Here is a 22,239-nt window from a genome sequence, read left to right as displayed (position 1 = left end):
TTCTTAAACAGTGAACTTACAATTCCATTGCAATATGCTGCCATTTTTTTGTCTTGAGTTTTTTTTCTGTCAGGTCATTTATACATTACTTGCGCACTGACTGTAGTAGTCTCGCCACGCTGCACTATTTGCATAGCTGTTGTTGAACCAATACTGGCCACTCATGTGCCTGAGTAGCATCTGCAACATTTGCACAATCGACATTGTCCCAGATTATCGCACTACTCGTCACTTTAAACTGCATACATTTCTTGAAGTCTCATCACCCTTTGCACAATGGTCGTTGCACTATTGAAAACTGCTGTTGTTCTATTAGTCATTTCAAACTGTTTCATTGCTCAGTGACTGTTTTTTTCTTTATGTCTTTATGTCTCAAAAGTATTCTCTGTCACTTGACTCTGTTGTCGTACTAGACCGGCTCCAACTACCGTAGACAAATTCCTTGTGTTTTTGACATACTTGGCAAATAAAGATGATTCTGATTCTGATAGATAGTGTCACTGTAAATATTCTCACCACTCCCCTAACTGACCATCGAGCAATATACTGTATATCAATATACAATTACGTGCTTCTGTTTCAGCAGGCTGTTGTGCTTCATATTGGAAATTAAATAACTCCTTGCTTGAACATAAAGATGTAATAAAGTTTTATAAATTGATCCCTTATATAGAGCATGTTTTTTACCGAACTGAAAACGTGGCTGCAGTGAAGCCATGGTACATCATCATAATCCATTTCTGACCACTACTGCATGTTTTTTAACACTGGTTTTATTCAACGGGAGGCCTCTAGGTGAACCGTTATGTAATGCTATCTCACATCTTAAATGGTTGCAAATTTCCTTAACCTTTAAAACAAATGTCCTCTTCCAATGTTACCTACCCCCTGTAGTTTTATGGTCAATAAATTTAACTGCAGACTCTGGGCAAGCCTGGATCTTGTTACCACAGGCAAAACTAAAAAGTTATTTATAAAAACAACCTCCACCCAGTGGACAATGGAATAAATAAAAACAATTAAAATTAAAACGGAGCTGCACGGTTATAGAGCGAAAATGGAGGAAAAATAAAACCACTGTGAGCTACCACATACTATGCAACCAACAAAAACTTTACCATGCTGTGAGAAGTTTGACAAAGGCGTACAGTACTTCTCCAAAATAATCAATGACCATAAGCATAACTCCAAAAAAATTCCCACTATTAACCACCTTTTTAATCCTGATCTTAACATTTTCCCCTTTACTCCAACAAACGCTCTTTGTGAGGATTTTTCAGCCCACTTCAGAGGAAGGATTGACAATGTCAGATGCAATACTTTATCTCATCGTGACATGGTTTCAACTACATCTGAGAGTTTATCTTTACCTGAGGAAACACTGGACAGTTTTTGCCTTGGTAAATGCTGAGATGCTTGACAAAGTTCTCTCCGCAGTGAGGCCCACCAGGTCTTCTGGATCCAACGTCACTTTTTATAACATTTTATGGACTGTTTTACGAATTAAGAATTGCTCTCTTCAGACAGGCACCTTCCCTGCGGCTTTCAAAGCAACGCCCCTTCTGAAAAAGACGACTGAACAGTATCAAACTTAACATTTTCAAGCAAAACCTTCGAAAAAAATAGTTTTTATTCAACTAAACGTTTTAGCAATTTTTAATATTTTTGAAAAGTATCAGTCATATTTCAGGGTAAACCACAGCACCAAGATGACCTTTACCAACATTTTAAATGATTTTAGAGGCAATCTCAATTACCATAAATTCACAGTGTTGGTTCTGCTGGATCTGAGCACCACGTTTGAGACGGTAGACCACACCATTCTATTTTTTTGTAATGTACCTTTTATTATTTTCAAACAGGTATCATAAACAAACAACAACATCCATTATTTAACCCATGTTGATTTCATCTTTACATTTATGTGTTCATATGTCAAAATAATTTTTTTTTCTCCACCAGGTAACAATTATACAAAATCTAGTCTAACAGCTATAACATAGGTAAGCCATTTTGACCAATTTTTATCAAAATCAATTTTGCCTCTCAAGTATAAATTGATTCTTTCCATCATGTATATGCTGTCAAAATCAATCCAGTCATTTATGGTATGTATGTCTATTTTCAGCCATTTTCTGGTCAGGGACTTCTGGCATGCGACTAACAATAGTCTTAGCAGATATTTATGCCCTTTGCACATTTAAGTTCTCCGAGGTCAGGGGTGTGTCTTGACTCTGCTGTACTCTCATGGGTGAGAGCGGCTGAGTTGGTAAAATAAATAAGTTGTATTGCCAGACTTTGTAGGAACAATAATATTGCATAGTTTACAGAAAGCATCAACATCTGACTCTTGTTGGACTTAAAATACTGTAAAGTACGGCCAAACTAGTGACGTACCCTTCCATTTCATCAACAGTTTGTCACGCTGAGCAAAAAAAGAAAGGAGCGAGTTTGATGACGCAACCAAATTTGCTGACCATTATAGGTCGAGAGGCTGAGTGTAGCTGTCATATCGATACACATCGACAGCGACCCAGCAAGAAGAGAAATGAAATTAACCCTAAAGCCTTCGTTGTAGCTGTCATGGGTGTGTTCCATTTTTTGTCATCCCCCTGTTTCATACACACCTGCTCCTGAGAGCATCTTCACCACCTGTGCCTCGTTCACCCTAATTACCCCTTGCATTTAACCTCGTGTCTCATTCTTTCTCGTCGCCAGTTCGTTGTACCTTGTCGTCACGTTCCAGCATTGCTTGTTTCCACGTCAAAGACTCACAGTAAGACTACACCCTGTTCCGATTATTGACCTCGCCTTTTTGCCTCATGGTTTTGGATACTGATGCTTTTTTTGGATTGCCTGCCTGTGTACCGACCTCTGCCTGTGTATTAAACCTCTCTTTTTTAAAACTGTCCATTTGTTTTGGAGTCGTGCATTTTTGGGTGCTATCCTCTGTTCCGTTCATGAAAGAACAAACTCCCCATAACATGGACCCAGCAGACTCAGACCCGGTGCGCAAAGCCCTTCAAGCGCAGGGTCAACGCCTCTCGAAGCAGGATGAGCAGCTTGCTGCCCTCCACCTTCATCTAGAGGAACTATCAGAACATCAGGACAATATGATGAGACAGGTGGCCTCAAAGTTTGAAGTTCTTATGAAAATGATTCCAAAGAAGGAACCAGTTGGCACAACACGCGATACCGCCATGGTACCAACATTTCCATGTGAAGCAGTCACACCATGCACCCGCCACCTCCGCTGCTGTCTGCCCACAGCTCTCTCGACCGCAGAGGTTCTTTGGAGATTCTGGGAACATTAAGACGTTCATCACTCAGTGTGAACTCCACTTTGAGCTGCAGGCAGCTGCCTCCCCCACCGAGCGGGCAAAAATCGCTTTCATTATTTCCCACCTGACTGGTCGTGCGGAGGCGTGGGCTACTGCTGAATGGAGCCGCAATTCCGTCGCGTGTCATTCGTGGGCTTTTTTCGTAAAGACTACGGAGCAAGTTTTTCAGTTTTCCACACCAGATCGTGAGGCAGCTCGCTCCCTTGTCACCTTACAACAAGGCAAGCGCAGGGTGTCAGATGACGCGATTGAGTTTTGCATTCTAGCATCTGAGAGTCAGTGGAATAATAGGGCACTGCTGTTTTCAAGGACTATCCCCCGCCGTCAAGGATCATTTGGTCCCGCTAGACCTGCCGACCGACTTGGACACTCTCATCGCTCTCGCCGTAACAATCGACAAGAGGCTTTTGGATCGCGAGCTGGACGGAGTTCGGCAGAGGGCTGCGTCACCGTGCACTTGGAGGACGAGCCTCGGTGACCAGCCAAACCTGTTTCTGGTCTCAACCCACTGGCTAGCGTCACCACAGTTGAACCCATGCAACTGGGCAGGTTCCGTCTCTCCCCTGAGGAACGTCAACGCAGGCTGAGGGAAGGGCGGTGCTTCGACTGCGGGCAGTTGGGTCATTCCATGAGCAACTATCACATCAAAGTTGCCGGTGCAAGGGCACGGGAGAAGTGAGTCTGAATTTCATTAAGGAAGACACTGCCTGGGTTCTTCCTCAAGTGACACTATGCTCTCCTGATTAAGAAATTCATACACATGTATTAATTGACTCTGGTTCTGACGCAAACTTACTCAACTCCCTCCTCGTTAGGCGTGTGCACCTTAGAACCTTTCAAATAAAACGCCACCGCAACACCTATGCTGCATACGGCAGTTTTATGGGCAAGATCACTCACCGCACCCAAACACTCACATTGACATTTCCTGATTCTCACTCGGAACGCATTAGTTTTCATGTTTTTGACGCCATGAATCATGACCTTATTTTAGGGAACCCATGGTTGAAATTACATAATCCCCACATTGACTGGTCCTCTGGCCAGATTATGTCATGGGGCAGCAATTGTGCCCAGAACTGTTTCAAGCCGCTATGTGATGTTCAGGGATATGTTTCTAATGACAATCCACAGACCCCATCTGGGGATCCTGATTTATCTCAAGTGCCCACCTGTTACCAGGATATTAAAGACGTTTTTTCCAAGTCCAAGGCCAAATCCCTTCCACCCCACAGACCTTATGACTGTGCTGTTGACTTGCTTCCTGGAACCACACACCCACGAGGGAGGTTATTCTCTCTTTCAGGGCTATGAAGGAGTATGTGGATGAATCACTGGCAGCCGGGATTAGTCGTGCCTCTTCATCCCCTGCGGGAGCCGGATTTTTCTTTGTGGACAAGAAGGACAAGACTCAGCGACCCTGTATCGATTACCGGGGTCTCAACGACATAATGGTGAAAAACAGGTGTCCTCTTCCTCTCATCTCCACCGCCTTTGAGTTCCTGGAGGGAGCCAAGATTTTCACCAAACTAGACTTAAGAAATGCATATCATTTAGTTAGGATAAGGGAGGGGGATGAATGGAAAACAGCATTCAACACACAACGGTACATTATGAGTATTTCTTAATGCCTTTTGGACTAACTAACGCTCCAGCTGTGTTCCAGAACTTTGTCAATGATGTCCTGCGTGACATGTTGAATGTGTATGTTTTTGTATATTTAGACGATATTTTGATATTTTCCCCGGATGAGGAGACTCACATCATTCATGTCCGCTCTGTGTTGCAGCAGTTACTGCAAAATGAACTATATGTCAAGGCTGAGAAATGTGAGTTCCACAAGGCGTCAGTTTCTTTTCTGGGGTTCGTGCTGGCTCCAGGTGAAATCAAGATGGACCCTTGCAAAGTTGATGCCGTGACTAATTGGCCCAGTCCCACATCACACTTCTTCTTCTTCTTCTTTTCCTTTCGGCTTGTCCCGTTAGGGGTCGCCACAGCGCGTCATCCTTTTCCATGAGAGCCTATCTCCTGCATCCTCCTCTCGAACACCAACTGCCATCATGTTTTCCCTCACGACATCCATCAACCTTCTCTTTGGTCTTCCTCTAGCTCTCTTGCCTGGCAGCTCCATCCTCATCATCCTTCTACCAATATACTCACTCTCTCTCCTCTGGACGTGTCCAAACCATTGAAGTCTGCTCTCTCTAACTTTGTCTCCAAAACATCGAACCTTGGCTGTCCCTCTGATGAGCTCATTTCTAATTTTATCCAACCTGGTCACTCCGAGAGCGAACCTCAACATCTTCATTTCCGCCACCTCCAGCTCTGCTTCCTGTTTTCTCTTCAGTGCCACTGTCTCTAATCCATACATCATGGCTGGCCTCACCACTGTTTTATAAACTTTGCCCTTCATCCTAGCAGAGACTCTTCTGTCACATAACACACCTGACACCTTCCTCCACCCGTTCCAACCTGCTTGGACCCGTTTCTTCACTTCCTGACCACACTCACCATTGCTCTGGACGGTTGACCCCAAGTATTTAAAGTCCTCTACCCTTGCCATCTCTTCTCCCTGTAGCCTCATTCTTCCCCCACCACCCCTCTCATTCATGCACATATATTCTGTTTTACTTCGGCTAATCTTCATTCCTCTTCTTTCCAGTGCATGCCTCCATCTTTCTAACTGTTCCTCCAGCTGCTCCCTGCTTTCACTGCAGATCACAATGTCATCTGCAAACATCATGGTCCACGGGGATTCCAGTCTAACCTCATCTGTCAGCCTATCCATCACCACTGCAAAAAGGAAGGGGCTCAGGGCTGATCCCTGATGCAGTCCCACGTCCACCTTAAATTCTTCTGTCACACCGACAGCACACCTCACCGCTGTTCTGCTGCCCTCGTACATGTCCTGTATTATTCTAACATACTTCTCTGCCACTCCAGACTTCCGCATGCAGTACCACAGTTCCTCTCTGGGTACTCTGTCATAGGCTTTCTCTAGATCTACAAAGACACAATGTAGCTCCTTCTGACCTTCTCTGTACTTTTCCATCAACATCCTCAAGGCAAATAATGCATCTGTGGTACTTTTTCTAGGCATGAAACCATACTGTTGCTCGCAAATACTCACTTCTGTCCTGAGTCTAGCCTCCACTACTCTTTCCCATAACTTCATTGTGTGGCTCATCAACTTTATTCCTCTATAGTTGCCACAGCTCTGCACATCACCTTTGTTCTTAAAAATGGGCACCAGTACACTTTTCCTCCATTCCTCAGGCATCTTCTCACGCACTAGAATTCTATTGAACAAGCTGGTCAAAAACTCCACAGCCACCTCTCCTAGATGCTTCCATACCTCCACAGGAATGTCATCAGGACCAACTGCCTTTCCATTTTTCATTCTCTTTAATGCCTTTCTAACTTCCCCCTTACTAATCATTGCCACTTCCTGGTCCACCACACTTGCCTCTTCTACTCTCCCTTCTCTATAATTTTCCTTATTCATCAACTCCTCGAAGTATTCTTTCCATCTACCTAGCACACTGCTGGCACCAGTCAACATATTTCCATCTCTATCCTTAATCACCCTAACCTGCTGCACATCCTTCCCATCTCTATCCCTCTGTCTGGCCAGCCTGTATAGATCCTTTTCTCCTTCTTTAGTGTCCAACCTGCCATACATGTCATCATATGCCTCTTGTTTTGCCTTTGCCACCTCTACCTTTGCCCTGTGTCGCATCTCAATGTATTCCTTTCGCCTCTCCTCGGTCCTCTCAGTGTCCCACTTCTTCTTAGCTAACCGTTTTCCTTGTATGATTTCCTGTACTGTGAGGTTCCACCACCAAGTCTCCTTCTCTCCTTTCCTGCCAGAAGATACACCAAGTACTCTCCTGCCTGCTTCTCTGATCACCTTGGCTGCAGTGATCCAGTGTTCTGGAAGCTCTTCCCGTCCACCGAGAGCCTGTATCACCTCTTCCCGAAAAGCTGCACAACACTCGTCCTGTCTCAGCTTCCACCACATGGTTCTCTTCTCTGCCTTTGTCTTCCTAATTTTCCTCCCCACCACCAGAGTCATCTTACACACCACCATCCTATGCTGTCTAGCCACACTCTCCCCTACCACTACCTTACAGTTGGTAACCTCCTTCAGATTACATCGTCTGCACAAGATGTAATCCACCTGTGTGCTTCTACCTCCGCTCTTGTAGGTCACCCTATGTTCGTGCCTCTTCTGGAAAAAAGTGTTCACTACAGCCATTTGCATCCTTGTTGCAAAGTCTACCACCATCTGTCCCTCCAAGTTCCTTTCCTGGATACCGTACTTACCCATCACTTCTTCATCACCCTTATTACCTTCACCAACATGTCCATTACAATCTGCACCAATTACGACTCTCTCTCTGTCTGGGATGCTCAGAACTACATCATCTAGCTCCTTCCAGAATTTCTCTTTCACCTCTAGGTCACATCCTACCTGTGGGGCATAGCCACTAATCACATTACACATAACACCCTCAATTTCAAATTTCAGCCTCATCACTCGATCTGATACTCTTTTCACCTCCAAGACATTCTTAGCCAACTCTTCTTTTAAAATAACCCCGACTCCATTTCTCTTCCCATCTACACCATGGTAAAATAATTTAAACCCTGCCCCTAAACTTCTAGCCTTACTGCCTTTCCACCTGGTCTCCTGGACACACAATATATCAACCTTTCTCCTAATCATCATGTCAACCAACTCCCGAGATTTTCCTGTCATAGTCCCAACATTCAAAGTCCCCACATTCAGTTCTAGGCTCTGTGTTTTCCTCTTCTCTTTCTGCCGAAGAACCCGCTTTCCACCTCTTCTTCTTCTTCTTCTTTGACTTCGACTTCGACCCACAGTAGCTGAATTTCCAACAGCGCCCTGCAGGTTGACGGCGCCGGTGGCGGACGTTGTTAACCCGGGCCACGACCGATCCGGTATGGAATTCTTTGGATGAACGCTCATATTTGTTTGGCAAGGTTTTAAGCCGGATGCCCTTCCTGACGCAACCCTCTGCATTTATCCGGGCTTGGGACCGGCCTACAGTTTGCACTGACTTGTGCCCCCCATAGGGCTGCATTTATCAGATCGAGTGATGAGGCTGAAATTTGAAATTGAGGGTGTTATGTGTAATGTGATTAGTGGCTATGCCCCACAGGTAGGATGTGACCTAGAGGTGAAAGAGAAATTCTGGAAGGAGCTAGATGATGTAGTTCTGAGCATCCCAGACAGAGAGAGAGTCGTAATTGGTGCAGATTGTAATGGACATGTTGGTGAAGGTAATAAGGGTGATGAAGAAGTGATGGGTAAGTACGGTATCCAGGAAAGGAACTTGGAGGGACAGATGGTGGTAGACTTTGCAACAAGGATGCAAATGGCTGTAGTGAACACTTTTTTCCAGAAGAGGCACGAACATAGGGTGACCTACAAGAGCGGAGGTAGAAGCACACAGGTGGATTACATCTTCTGCAGACGATGTAATCTGAAGGAGGTTACCAACTGTAAGGTAGTGGTAGGGGAGAGTGTGGCTAGACAGCATAGGATGGTGGTGTGTAAGATGACTCTGGTGGTGGGGAGGAAAATTAGGAAGACAAAGGCAGAGAAGAGAACCATGTGGTGGAAGCTGAGACAGGACGAGTGTTGTGCAGCTTTTCGGGAAGAGGTGATACAGGCTCTCGGTGGACGGGAAGAGCTTCCAGAACACTGGACCACTGCAGCCAAGGTGATCAGAGAAGCAGGCAGGAGAGTACTTGGTGTATCTTCTGGCAGGAAAGGAGAGAAGGAGACTTGGTGGTGGAACCTCACAGTACAGGAAATCATACAAGGAAAACGGTTAGCTAAGAAGAAGTGGGACACTGAGAGGACCGAGGAGAGGCGAAAGGAATACATTGAGATGCGACACAGGGCAAAGGTAGAGGTGGCAAAGGCAAAACAAGAGGCATATGATGACATGTATGGCAGGTTGGACACTAAAGAAGGAGAAAAGGATCTATACAGGCTGGCCAGACAGAGGGATAGAGATGGGAAGGATGTGCAGCAGGTTAGGGTGATTAAGGATAGAGATGGAAATATGTTGACTGGTGCCAGCAGTGTGCTAGGTAGATGGAAAGAATACTTCGAGGAGTTGATGAATGAGGAAAATTATAGAGAAGGGAGAGTAGAAGAGGCAAGTGTGGTGGACCAGGAAGTGGCAATGATTAGTAAGGGGGAAGTTAGAAAGGCATTAAAGAGAATGAAAAATGGAAAGGCAGTTGGTCCTGATGACATTCCTGTGGAGGTATGGAAGCATCTAGGAGAGGTGGCTGTGGAGTTTTTGACCAGCTTGTTCAATAGAATTCTAGTGCGTGAGAAGATGCCTGAGGAATGGAGGAAAAGTGTACTGGTGCCCATTTTTAAGAACAAAGGTGATGTGCAGAGCTGTGGCAACTATAGAGGAATAAAGTTGATGAGCCACACAATGAAGTTATGGGAAAGAGTAGTGGAGGCTAGACTCAGGACAGAAGTGAGTATTTGCGAGCAACAGTATGGTTTCATGCCTAGAAAGAGTACCACAGATGCATTATTTGCCTTGAGGATGTTGATGGAAAAGTACAGAGAAGGTCAGAAGGAGCTACATTGTGTCTTTGTAGATCTAGAGAAAGCCTATGACAGAGTACCCAGAGAGGAACTGTGGTACTGCATGCGGAAGTCTGGAGTGGCAGAGAAGTATGTTAGAATAATACAGGACATGTACGAGGGCAGCAGAACAGCGGTGAGGTGTGCTGTCGGTGTGACAGAAGAATTTAAGGTGGACGTGGGACTGCATCAGGGATCAGCCCTGAGCCCCTTCCTTTTTGCAGTGGTGATGGATAGGCTGACAGATGAGGTTAGACTGGAATCCCCGTGGACCATGATGTTTGCAGATGACATTGTGATCTGCAGTGAAAGCAGGGAGCAGCTGGAGGAACAGTTAGAAAAATGGAGGGATGCACTGGAAAGAAGAGGAATGAAGATTAGCCGAAGTAAAACAGAATATATGTGCATGAATGAGAGGGGTGGTGGGGGAAGAATGAGGCTACAGGGAGAAGAGATGGCAAGGGTAGAGGACTTTAAATACTTGGGGTCAACCGTCCAGAGCAATGGTGAGTGTGGTCAGGAAGTGAAGAAACGGGTCCAAGCAGGTTGGAACGGGTGGAGGAAGGTGTCAGGTGTGTTATGTGACAGAAGAGTCTCTGCTAGGATGAAGGGCAAAGTTTATAAAACAGTGGTGAGGCCAGCCATGATGTATGGATTAGAGACAGTGGCACTGAAGAGAAAACAGGAAGCAGAGCTGGAGGTGGCGGAAATGAAGATGTTGAGGTTCGCTCTCGGAGTGACCAGGTTGGATAAAATTAGAAATGAGCTCATCAGAGGGACAGCCAAGGTTCGATGTTTTGGAGACAAAGTTAGAGAGAGCAGACTTCAATGGTTTGGACACGTCCAGAGGAGAGAGAGTGAGTATATTGGTAGAAGGATGATGACGATGGAGCTGCCAGGCAAGAGAGCTAGAGGAAGACCAAAGAGAAGGTTGATGGATGTCGTGAGGGAAGACATGATGGCAGTTGGTGTTCGAGAGGAGGATGCAGGAGATAGGCTCTCATGGAAAAGGATGACGCGCTGTGGCGACCCCTAACGGGACAAGCCGAAAGGAAAAGAAGAAAGAAGAAGACTCGATCTGATACTCTTTTCACCTCCAAGACATTCTTAGCCAACTCTTCTTTTAAAATAACCCCGACTCCATTTCTCTTCCCATCTACACCATGGTAAAATAATTTAAACCCTCCCCCTAAACTTCTAGCCTTACTGCCTTTCCACCTGGTCTCCTGGACACACAATATATCAACCTTTCTCCTAATCATCATGTCAACCAACTCCCGAGATTTTCCTGTCATAGTCCCAACATTCAAAGTCCCCACATTCAGTTCTAGGCTCTGTGTTTTCCTCTTCTCTTTCTGCCGAAGAACCCGCTTTCCACCTCTTCTTCTTCTTCTTCTTTGACTTCGACTTCGACCCACAGTAGCTGAATTTCCAACAGCGCCCTGCAGGTTGACGGCGCCGGTGGCGGACGTTGTTAACCCGGGCCACGACCGATCCGGTATGGAATTCTTTGGATGAACGCTCATATTTGTTTGGCAAGGTTTTAAGCCGGATGCCCTTCCTGACGCAAACCTCTGCATTTATCCGGGCTTGGGACCGGCCTACAGTTTGCACTGACTTGTGCCCCCCATAGGGCTGCATTCCAGTCCCACATCACACAAAGACGTACAAAGGTTCTTAGGGTTCGCTAATTTCTACAGAAAGTTAATTAGAAATTTCAGTTCTATAGCCTTGCCTTTGCCTCGCCACACAGACCTTTTGTATGGAACCCGCTTTGTCAGGCAGCTTTTCAGAAACTTAAATTGAGCTTTACCTCCGCTCCTATCCTTACTTTGCCAGATCTCAAACAGCGGTTTGTGGTAGAAGTTGATGCGTCTGATGCCGGTAAAGGAGCAGTGCTCTCCCAGAAATCTCTCAAGGATGGTCAGTTACATCCTTGTGCTTATCTCTCCAAAAAACTGACAGCAGCCGAGAGAAATTATGACATTGGTGACCGTGAACTGTTGGCAGTCAAGGTGGGTTTGGTGGAGTGGAGGCACTGGCTAGAGGGGGCACATACTCCGTTTTCAGTATGGACAGATCACAAGAACCTGGAATATCTTAAGACTGCTAAGATATTAAATGCGCGGCAGGCTAGATGGGCTCTGTTTTCACTAGATTCAATTTCACGTTATTCTACTGACCTGGTTCTAAAAATGGTAAGCCAGATGCTTTATCGCGCATTTTCTGCGCAGAGAATTCTTTGTCCGACCCTAAAACCATTCTGCCCAAGTTATGTTTCATTTCTGCTTTTGTTTGGGACATTGAGACTGCGGAGACTGGAGAACCCTCTTAGCACAGAAAATTGCCCTGAAAACCTTTATGTGGTTCCGACCTTAAGGGGAAGAGTTATCCACTGGGCTCACACTAACCGGACTGTATGTCACCCAGGCATTGCAAAGAGTCAATCTGTAGTCGAACAGCGCTTTTGGTGGCCCAATGTTAGAAGGGATGTTTCCAATTATGTCAATGCTTGCTGCTAACAAATCCTCTCGTAAACGTCCTTCTGGGGAGTTGTGACCCATGCCAATACCACAACGTCCTTGGTCAGATATCTCCGTAGACTTTGTGACGGGATTACCGGCCTCGAAAGGAAATACCACAATTCTCACAGTCGTGGACAGGGTCTCTAAAATGGCACACTTCATTGCACTCCCGAAACTCCCCTCAGCTAAAGACACTGCTGAGTTAATGATACACCAGGTACTCAAGTTCCATGGTTTCCCCAAGAATGTGGTATCCGATAGGGGTCCCCAATTCATTTCGCAATTTTGAGAGGAGTTTTGCAATCTCATAGGTGCTACCGTCAGTCTGTCATCTGGGTTTCACCCTGAAACCAACGGCCAAACCAAGAGGCTGAACCAGAACCTGGAGACTCGTCTCCGATGTCTCGCGTCACAGGAGCCGCGATCCTGGTCTCAGAAACTGGTTTGGGTTGAATTCTCTCACAATTCCCTCCCATCTGCATCCACTCGTCTATCGCCTTTTCACGTTGTGCATGGTGACCAACCATCTCTATTCCCAGCCATAGCCCCAGAGTCCACAGTTCCAGCGGCATTGACCTTGGTGAGACGCTGCAGGAGGACCTGGGAGCGAGCCCGCCAGATGCTGCTGCGCCAGGGACGGTCCTACAAAACCGCTGCTGACCGTTGGAGGACACCGGCCCCGAACTACAAAGTGGGTCAACGAGTTTGGCTCTCTACCAAACATATTCCACTCCGGGTGGAGTCCAAGAAGCTCGCTCCCAGGTTCGTTGGCCCCTTCCCCATCACAAAGATCATCAACCCTGTCACCGTGAAGCTTAGGCTCCCAAGGTCGATGCGGGTCCACCCTGCTTTTCACGTCAGCCTACTCAAGCCAGCCCGGGAGTACCCTCTGGTCCCGCCTTCCAGGCCCCCTCCTCCCCTCCGGTTTTTAGATGGGGGCCCTGTCTTCTCTGTGAAGCGGCTGTTGTCATCTCGTCGGAGGGGGAGGGCGTTTCACTATCTGGTGGAGTCGGAGGGTTACAGGCCTGAGGAACGTTCATGGGTGCCGTCTGCGTTTATCGTGAATGACTCGCTCATTTGGGACTTCCACGTTGCGCATCCAGAGGCTCCGGGGCCGTCTGCGGCCGGCCGTTAAGGGGGGGGGGGTACTGTCATGGGTGTGTGTTCCGGTTTTTGTCTTCCCCCTGTTTCATACACACCTGCTCCTGAGAGCATCTTCACTACCTGTGCCTCGTTCACCCTAATTACCCCTTGCATTTAACCTCGTGTCTCATTCTTTCTCGTCGCCAGTTCATTGTACCTTTTCGTCGCGTTCCAGCATTCCTTGTTTCCACGTCAATGACTGACAGTAAGACTGGACCCTGTTCCGATTATCGACCTCGCCTTTTTGCCTCATGTTTTTGGATACTTTTGCTTTTTTTTGTATTGCCTGCCTGTGTACCGACCTCTGCCCATATATTAAACCTCTCTTTTTTGAAACTGTCCATTTGTTTTGGAGTCGTGCATTTTTGGGTCCTATCCTCTGTTCCGTTCATGACAGTAGCCTCCCGCAGAATGCCTTGTGGCATTTTTTTCTTCAAGATTTCTTTTCTATCGAACATTTTATCAACGTATTTTCTACTGCTATTGATCACGTCTATTGTGATATACTGTATATTGGTATTGATTTCTGGCCCAGCCGTAGTCCTGATGCCAAGAGAGAGAAACCTTTTACAAACACCTTCTCTATATACCTCACCGCATGTGAAAAACCTTGCTGTTGTTTTAGACCCTGAGCTCACTATTATCCCATACATTAAAAATTTCACAAAAATAGGTTTTATCACTTGAAAAATATAGCCAGAGTCCAACCCTTTCTCTCTCGGGCCAACACGGAGACGCTGATGCACGCTTTTATGACTAATAGCATTGATCAATGTAATGCCCTGCTGTCTGGTCTTCTTAAAAACAGCATTTCATTTTTAATACAGAATTCGGCAGCACGTGTACTGATGAAGACCAGAGGGCAGCATATTACACTGATTTTTTTAAATTGCTGCATTGGCTCCCTGGGTTTTTCAGGATCGAGGATTTTTAAGGTTCTTGTATTGGTTTTTAAACATCTTAATGGTCTCGGGGCATCCTATCTCTCAGAACTCTGTAGCGTATATTGATTTGGATAAAAACGTAATTAATTTAGGAGAAAAGAATAAGCCGGAAGCGACGCCTAAGTTATATCCGTTTTAGCGCGATTTTAAGTTTAAGCGTTAAAATCTAATTATTTTATCTCGTAAAAGGGGCACCACGTCTCTTTTTAGATGTGTAAAACCTCATGACAAAATGACAAAAAGCCTCTATGTCTCGTAATCTGAAGGTTACTACAGGAATTAGATACGATTTCTCGATAACCAGAGGTTTTTTGTCGAATCTAAACACACACAAATGTTACAGGTAGTGAATTTTTATAGAAAATTTAATGAGAGCTAACAGGGGAATCTACAGGGGAACAATGGAGGAAAAAGCTAAACAAAGGATAGACAAACCTTGGTAGGAGGAGGCTAAACTTGTGAGGTGAGGGTGGAAAGAGCCTGCGCAGTGACAATGCATAGAGCTGGGGGTTCCTGTTTCCGTTAATTTAAACCCAAATATGGACCAATCTGTACTTTAGTAGACCGCAAGTTGGACTTGCATTACGTGGAACACAATTTAGCCAGGCTGGTCATTCTCCCAAATGTTTGGCCGGTCCGGTCCGTATGGGGAACAGGTGGATTTGATGGAAAAAGGAGGAAGAAAAAAAGAAAAAGCAAGGAAAAGAGTTCCCAGCGCAGGACGGCTGAAGCTTGTGGGTGTCACTGTTCACAAGAAGCTCGGAGCAAACGTGCGCTGCCCGTTCCCTTCCCAACGGAGCGTGCCCGTGGGCTGCCCAGGCACCCGCAAGGTGCAACCAGCAGACATTCAAATTAGGAGAAATACAATCACTAGTGACATTGGTGTGGTGATAGGCACTGGGAAAATTCATGCAACGTTCTTAATGTCGTCACACAAGATTCAAATTCGGCGAAGCTATGTTTGTGCGGTAACTCTCAGTCGCTGGGTGCAGTAACTGTCCACCGCCTGTGGGTGTCGCTCGTGTCCCATCCATTGTCCCAGAGGTCTTCAGATGCATTTGAAAAGGACAAATGATGTTTTGGAAGTTTTATCTTGGCATGCGGGACCAGCAGATTTTCAAGGTTTTTGGGTTGGTATCTTGAGTCCTGCACACCCATGGGGTCTCCTGATGACTGGGAGCGCAGGTTTCTGGGGTAGCTGCTAATTGATTTAAAGTCCGGGTGAGAAGTCAGGATTCCCTGGTCTCCGCTTTTGATGAACTCTTTCAGACTGGCTGGTAATTCATTTAGCGTCCGTGTGAGATAAACCAGGTATCCCTGTGAGCGTCTCTCTCAGCGGGGAGTGGAGACAGGGATGCAGTCCCAGTCCGAGGTTGGGGGTCATGGTGCCATCTGGCGAGAGCATGTCTGTTACAACTCCTTTTACCATATGAACCCTCCGCAAGCTCTGAGATACCCTGTCTCTGGCCTTTAATTATTCCAAAAGTCAGCACACAAACTCATGGCGAGGCATCATTTCAGTTTTACATTCCCCGTTTGGTGCAGCATATCAGAGCTGCAGAGAATGTTCTTTGTTTTTTTTTTAAGAACAGGCTCAAGACCCACCTCTTTAATTGAGCTTGGAACTAAATATTTATTTTGGCGGCACGGTGATCGAGTGGTTAGAGCGTCTGCCTCACAGTTCTGAGGACCAGAGTTCAATCCCTGCCTGTGTGGGTTCTCCCTGTGCCTGCGTGGGATTTCTCCGGGCACTCCGGTTTCCTCCCACATCCCAAAAACATGCATGGTAGGTTCATTGAAGACTCTAAATTGCCCTTAGGTGTGAATGTGAGTGTGAATGGTTGTTTGTTTATATGTGCCCTGCGATTTGCTGGCAACCAGTTCAGCGTGTACCCCGCCTCCTGCCCGAAGATAGCTGGGATAGGCTCCAGCACTCCCGCGACCCTTGTGAGGATAAGCGGCTCAGAAAATGGATGGATGGATAAATATTTACTTTTATTCTTATTAGGTTTTATTTTTTACTTCCTACTTTTATATTTTCAGGTCTGTTATTTATGTTTTGATCATTCTGGGTTAAGCATTTTAGTTTAGTTTTAAATTGATTTTACTGATTAATATCAATTAGTAATACTTTACTACTCGTGTTTTCCTCAGAGGGAACCCTCTGCAATGGGAATACATTGACATTTAACAAATGACTGTTTTTTGAAGCTGCATTTTAGTACTTTGAAATTTGATTTGTTATTAGTGCTTTATTTGAAGACAAATCATTTCCTGAATCTTGCATCATAACTATCCATCCATCCATTTTCTGAGCCGCTTCTCCTCCCTAGGGTCGCGGGAGTGCTGGAGCCTATCCCAGCTGTCATCGGGCAGGAGGCGGGGTACACCCTGAACTGGTTGCCAGCCAATCGCAGAGCACAAACAAACAACCATTCACACTCACAGTCACACTCACAGTCACACCTACGGGCAATTTAGAGTCTCCAATCTATGCATGTTTTTGGGATATGGGAGGAAACCGGAGTGCCCGGAGAAAACTCACGCAGGCACGGAGAACATGCAAACTCCACACAGGCGGGGCCGGGGATTGAACCCGGGTCCTCAGAACTGTGAGGCTGACGCTCTAACCAGTCGGCCACCGTGCCTCCCATCATAACTACTAAGTATATATATATATATACACACACACTCACACACACACACACACACACAAACAAAACCTTCTTTTGCTTCTTCCTCCAGATCCCACGGTGGCTCATCATTGGAGGGATGTCGCGTTCCCCGCCGTCATGCTTCTATCCATTCCTCAATGGATTCAACCCGATCCAAGCAACTCCTCAGCCAGTGGAAGAATAAAAATGACAAAAGGAAGCTATCCCTGCAGGCCATGGATGGCATAAGACCAGTTTCCTTATCTCCTCAAAGAGATGTGCAGCAACACTACCTCTCTGAATCATCTGCCATAGGTTTGGATACAGAGCTCCAGGGTGGAACCCACCTGCCTTCACCCACTGGCCAGGAAGGATCCCACATCCCAGCCTCATATATAAAAATAGCTGCAAGCTGTGTTCCTATAGCCAATAAAAAAACCTTGACCCAGAATGAAGGTATTGGCTTTGCTGTTGGACCAAGAATGATTATTCAGTCACGTCCTGGATCTTCTCAGCTAGTTCACATTCCTGAGGAGGAAAATTCTACTACCAAGGATCAGGAGAGTGAATCAGAAGAGAGTGCTTTGGATGTGGTTGGGTCTGCTAAACAAAAGTGGATGAGAGTTTCGGAAAAGACCACCATCCCCTGCAGACCCCTCAGTGCAGGCGGTCAGCCACGACTCATGCAGGTGAATGATATTTGTATTCCTATTTATACAGCTTTAATTTCATGTGTTTATGTTATCATTCTGGGTATTTATTTATTTTTAAATACAGATAAAACTATAGATCTATCAGGAGCTGGACTTGACCCTTAATTCCCCTCTGAATCTTAATTGTACATATTACTATTACCTTTATATTACTGTATGCTTCCAACTTTGAGTGAACAGTTTGAGGAAAGCATTTTTCTGTTCCAGCACGGCTGTCCCCAAACACAAAGAGCAAAGACCATATAGGGATGCTCTTCTGTCTTCACTTCCTCTAGGTGCACTTATCATATGAAAAAAAAAATTAATGGATGGATATTAGTTTTGGTATCACTGTGAGCCAACTCTAAATTTCCCAAAGGTGTGAATGTGAGTGCGACTGGTTGTTTGTTTGTATGTGCCCTGCGATTGGCTGGCAACCAGTTCAAGGTGTACCCCGCCTCCTGCCCGATGATAGCTGGGATAGGCTCCAGCAGGAGAAGCGGCTCAGAAAATGGATGGATGCATGGATCACTGTGAGCACATATGGCTGTACTCTATGTGAAGTGGACGCATACAGTTGAAAGGGCGTGTCATAGTTCTGCCATTTCAAAGACGACCCAAGATTTTTTATTTGAAAATTGCGATTTTCAGTTTTGATACAGATTCGTTATAGCCCTATGTAGGGTTGGGCATCGTTTGAGCGATTCCGATTCCGGTTCTTTATTTCGATTCCGGTTTAAAACGATTCTCGATCCTGATTCTTTTAGGGGCGCTGTGGGTAAAAAAAGTTTGCATGGTTTAAATAAAGGTTGTCCAAATTATGAACATCCATTTTCTTAGCAGCCCGCACAGTAGACTCTTCTTCTTTTCCTTTGGGCTTGTCCCTTTAGGGGTCGCCACAGTGCGTCATCCTTTCCCATGTAAGCCTATCTCCTGCATCCTAAAATGAAAATTTGACTCAGGGTTCTTTATAACCAGTATCAATATCAAACCTATGACCTAAAAGGCAATGTGTGTGGAACTAACTCAATTGACTTAATATTCATTAATTAATGTTTCAGCTAAAAGTTAAATATAGCATTGTTAAAATAGGTATTTGGGACTGTTTCATCACGTCAAATGGTTTCTATGTGGATGTTTTAACTTGACTTCCTGTTTTAAGCTTATAGGCTTTTATTTTAAAGGGTACACAGCATTTTGGCACAAAAAGTAACTTCACATGGCACTGGTGATTATTTTTTTTTTTTTTTAATGGATGGAACCAAATGCTATAAAACATTGATTACTTTCCTTACCCACTGATGAGGAACAAGGTTAGTGTTTGTGATACTGTGAGACGTTTATGTGAATTTTGTCCCAATTCATTGTGATGTAAAGTTGTATAAGCACATCTTCGTGTGCGCTCTTCTTCATTGGTTTTCGCCACTTCTACATTGGTTTTTGGTGCTGCTTCTTCGGAGTGGGAGGACTGGAGGCATCGAAACTGGGAACTGAAATTTTTAAATTTTAATGATTCCGGGAGAACCGGAACATTAGTCCCGGTTCCAATCGGACCTCAATTCTCGATGCCCAGCCCTAGCCCTATGTGACAGCTATACTAAGCATAATGACTCATGTTGAGGATTACTTGTTCGAAATAACCTTCAATGAATAATTATAATTTACATAACTTGTAAATGTCTAATGTATGTTTAATATACATGTAAAAACAAACAAATAGATCAATGATGAACATCCATCCATGCATTTTCTTCCGCTTATCCGGGGTCGGGTCGTGGGGGCAGCAGCCTAAGCAGAGAAGCCCAGACTTCCCTCTCCCCAGCCACTTCGTCTAGCTCTTCTGAGGGATCCTGAAATGTTCCCAGGCCAGCACACATAGTCTTTCCAGCATGTCCTGTGTCTTCCGGGTGGGACATGCCCGGAACACCACACCAGTGAGGCGTCCAGGAGGCATCTTTAACAGATGCCGAAGTCACCTCATCTGGCTCCTCTCGATGCGGAGGCGCAGCGGCTTGACTCTAAGTCTCGCCCGGGTGACCCAGCTTCTCAAGAGGAAACTAATTTCGACCGCTTATAGCTACGATTTTGTGCTTTCGGTCACGACAGACAGCTTGTGACCATAGGTGGGGATAGGAACGTAGAGCGACTGGTAAATCAAAAGCTATGCCTCTCAGATCAGCTCCTTCTTTACCATGACAGAAGAGTCCAAATCACTGCAGACGCTGCACTGATCCACCTGTCAATCACCCACTCCATTCTTCCCACACTCGTGAACAAGGCCTCAAGATACTTAACTCCTCCACTTGGCAGGATCTCCTGACCTGGATTGGGCACTCCAGCCTTTTCCGACTGAGGACCATGACCTCAGATTTGGAGGTGCTGGTATTCATTCCAACCGCTTCAAACTCGACTGTGAGCTGCTTGAGCGAGAGTTGAAGATCGCGGCTTGATGAAACCAACAGAAGCACATCATATGGAAAAAGCAGAGAAACAATGTTGAGACCACCAAACCGTACCCCTTCAATGCCTCAGCTTTGCCTAGAAATTCTGTCCATAAAAGTTATGAACAGAATCAGTGACAAAGGGCAGCCTTGTTGGAGTCCAACCGTCATTGGATACAAATCCAACTAATTGCCTGCAATGCAGAGGAAACTCTGACACATCGTACAGGGACCGAACAGCCCGTATCAGGGGGCTCCTCAGTACTTACCAAGCACCCTCCAGAACCCTGCTGTGGGTGTAGAGCTGGTTAACTGTTCCACGGCTAGGACGAAAACCACATTGCTCCTCCTGAATCTGAGATTTGACTTCCTGGTGGACCCACCTCTCCAGCACCTCCAAATAAACATTGCAAGGGAGGCAGAAGTACCCTCGGTACATGGGAATCGGAATTGGGGCGCCCTCGTTCTGCTGGACGACTACAATGCTGACGTGGGCAATGACAGTGAGACCTCGAAGGACGTTATTAGGAGGAATTGCTCCCCCGATCTGAACTCGAGTGATGCTTTGTTATTGGACTTCTGTGCTCATCACGGACTGTCTATAATGAACACCATGATAAAACATAAGGGTGTCCATGCACTTGGCATCAGGATACCCTAGGGCGGCGTTCTATGATCGACTTTGTGGTTCGTGTCATCAAACCTGCGGCCGCATGTGTTGGACACTTGCGTGAAGAGAGTGGAGGAGTTGTCAACTGATCACCACCTGGTGGTGTGTTTGCTCCAATGGTAGCAGAAAATGCCGGTCCGACCTTGCAGACCCAAACGTCTGGCAGAGTCCACTGTCAGAAAAAACTTAAACTCTCCCCTCCGGCAGAACTTTGCCCACATTCCGGGGGGGGGGGGGGGGGGGGGGGGGGTCAGAGTAAACCATATTCCGTGCATCCATTGTTGAGGGGGCCGACCAGAGCTGTGCAGTCACAGAATTCGTTTGTGGACACCAGCGGTGAGAGATGCCATCAAGCTGTCCAGTCAAGGCAGCCGTGGCCCAATGGTTAAGATCATCGCCTGCCACCGTGGGGGACCTAGGTTCAAAACCCCGACTGGACCATCTGCCAACATCCCCCGGACTCACGGCTGTGGTGTCCTTGAGCAAGACACTGATACCCCGAAATGCTCCCCGGGCGCTTCAGCTGCCCCCTGCTCCAGTGTGTTCCACTAACATGTGTATGTGTTCACTGTGATGGGTTAAATGCAGAGAACAAATTTCGTGTGCATGCATGCATGTTCATGACAATAAAAGATGATTCTTCTTCTTCTTCTTCTTTTGGCCTGTGGGACTTCAGAGGCAGCTGGTGGGTAAGTATAATGCAGATTTGGTGGTTGCTGAGGCAAACATTTGGGCGTGAAAGGAGTTCAGTGAGGCAATGGAGAACGACTTCTGGACGGCTTTGAAGACTCAACTGTGTTCCCCGAGGGGTTCTGTGGATGGTGCTCCAGGAGTATAGGGTAGTGTACCCCTTAAAGAAGGTGTTGGAGTTTGGTCCGCATCGGCGGCAGTAAATTGGATGTTTCCAGTGACGGTTGGACTGCATTAAGGCTGCCTTTTGTTACTGATTCTGTTCATTACCTTGATGGACAGAATTCCTAGGCACAGCCAAGGCGTTGAGGGGATCCGGTTTGGTGACCTCAGCATTGCATCTCTGCTTTTTGTGGTTCTGCTTCATCAAACAGCCATCCTCAACTCACACTGGAGTGGATCAGCAGAGTGTAAAGCGGTTGGGATGAAAATCAACATTTCCAAATCTGAGGCAATGGTCCTCAGTCGGAAAAGGGTGGAGTACTCTCTTCAGGTC

General features: G+C 46.0%; 1 protein-coding gene across 3 annotated transcripts in view; it reads left to right on the top strand.

Moving 5' to 3' along the window:
* Positions 1 to 22,239, top strand: part of LOC133489214 (phospholipid phosphatase-related protein type 4-like) — a 206,143-nt gene that overhangs the window by 143,387 nt on the left and 40,517 nt on the right. For all 3 annotated transcript variants that reach the window (XM_061798087.1, XM_061798086.1, XM_061798088.1), the window contains one exon: positions 17,342 to 17,939. In XM_061798087.1, coding sequence (XP_061654071.1) covers positions 17,342 to 17,939 — 598 coding nt within the window. The remainder of the gene's footprint in view (positions 1 to 17,341; positions 17,940 to 22,239) is intronic.

The sequence above is a fragment of the Phyllopteryx taeniolatus genome, chromosome 14 (genome assembly GCF_024500385.1).
Source record: "Phyllopteryx taeniolatus isolate TA_2022b chromosome 14, UOR_Ptae_1.2, whole genome shotgun sequence".
NCBI classification, from domain to species: domain Eukaryota; kingdom Metazoa; phylum Chordata; class Actinopteri; order Syngnathiformes; family Syngnathidae; genus Phyllopteryx; species Phyllopteryx taeniolatus.
This window is presented reverse-complemented; position numbering and strand designations above follow the sequence as displayed.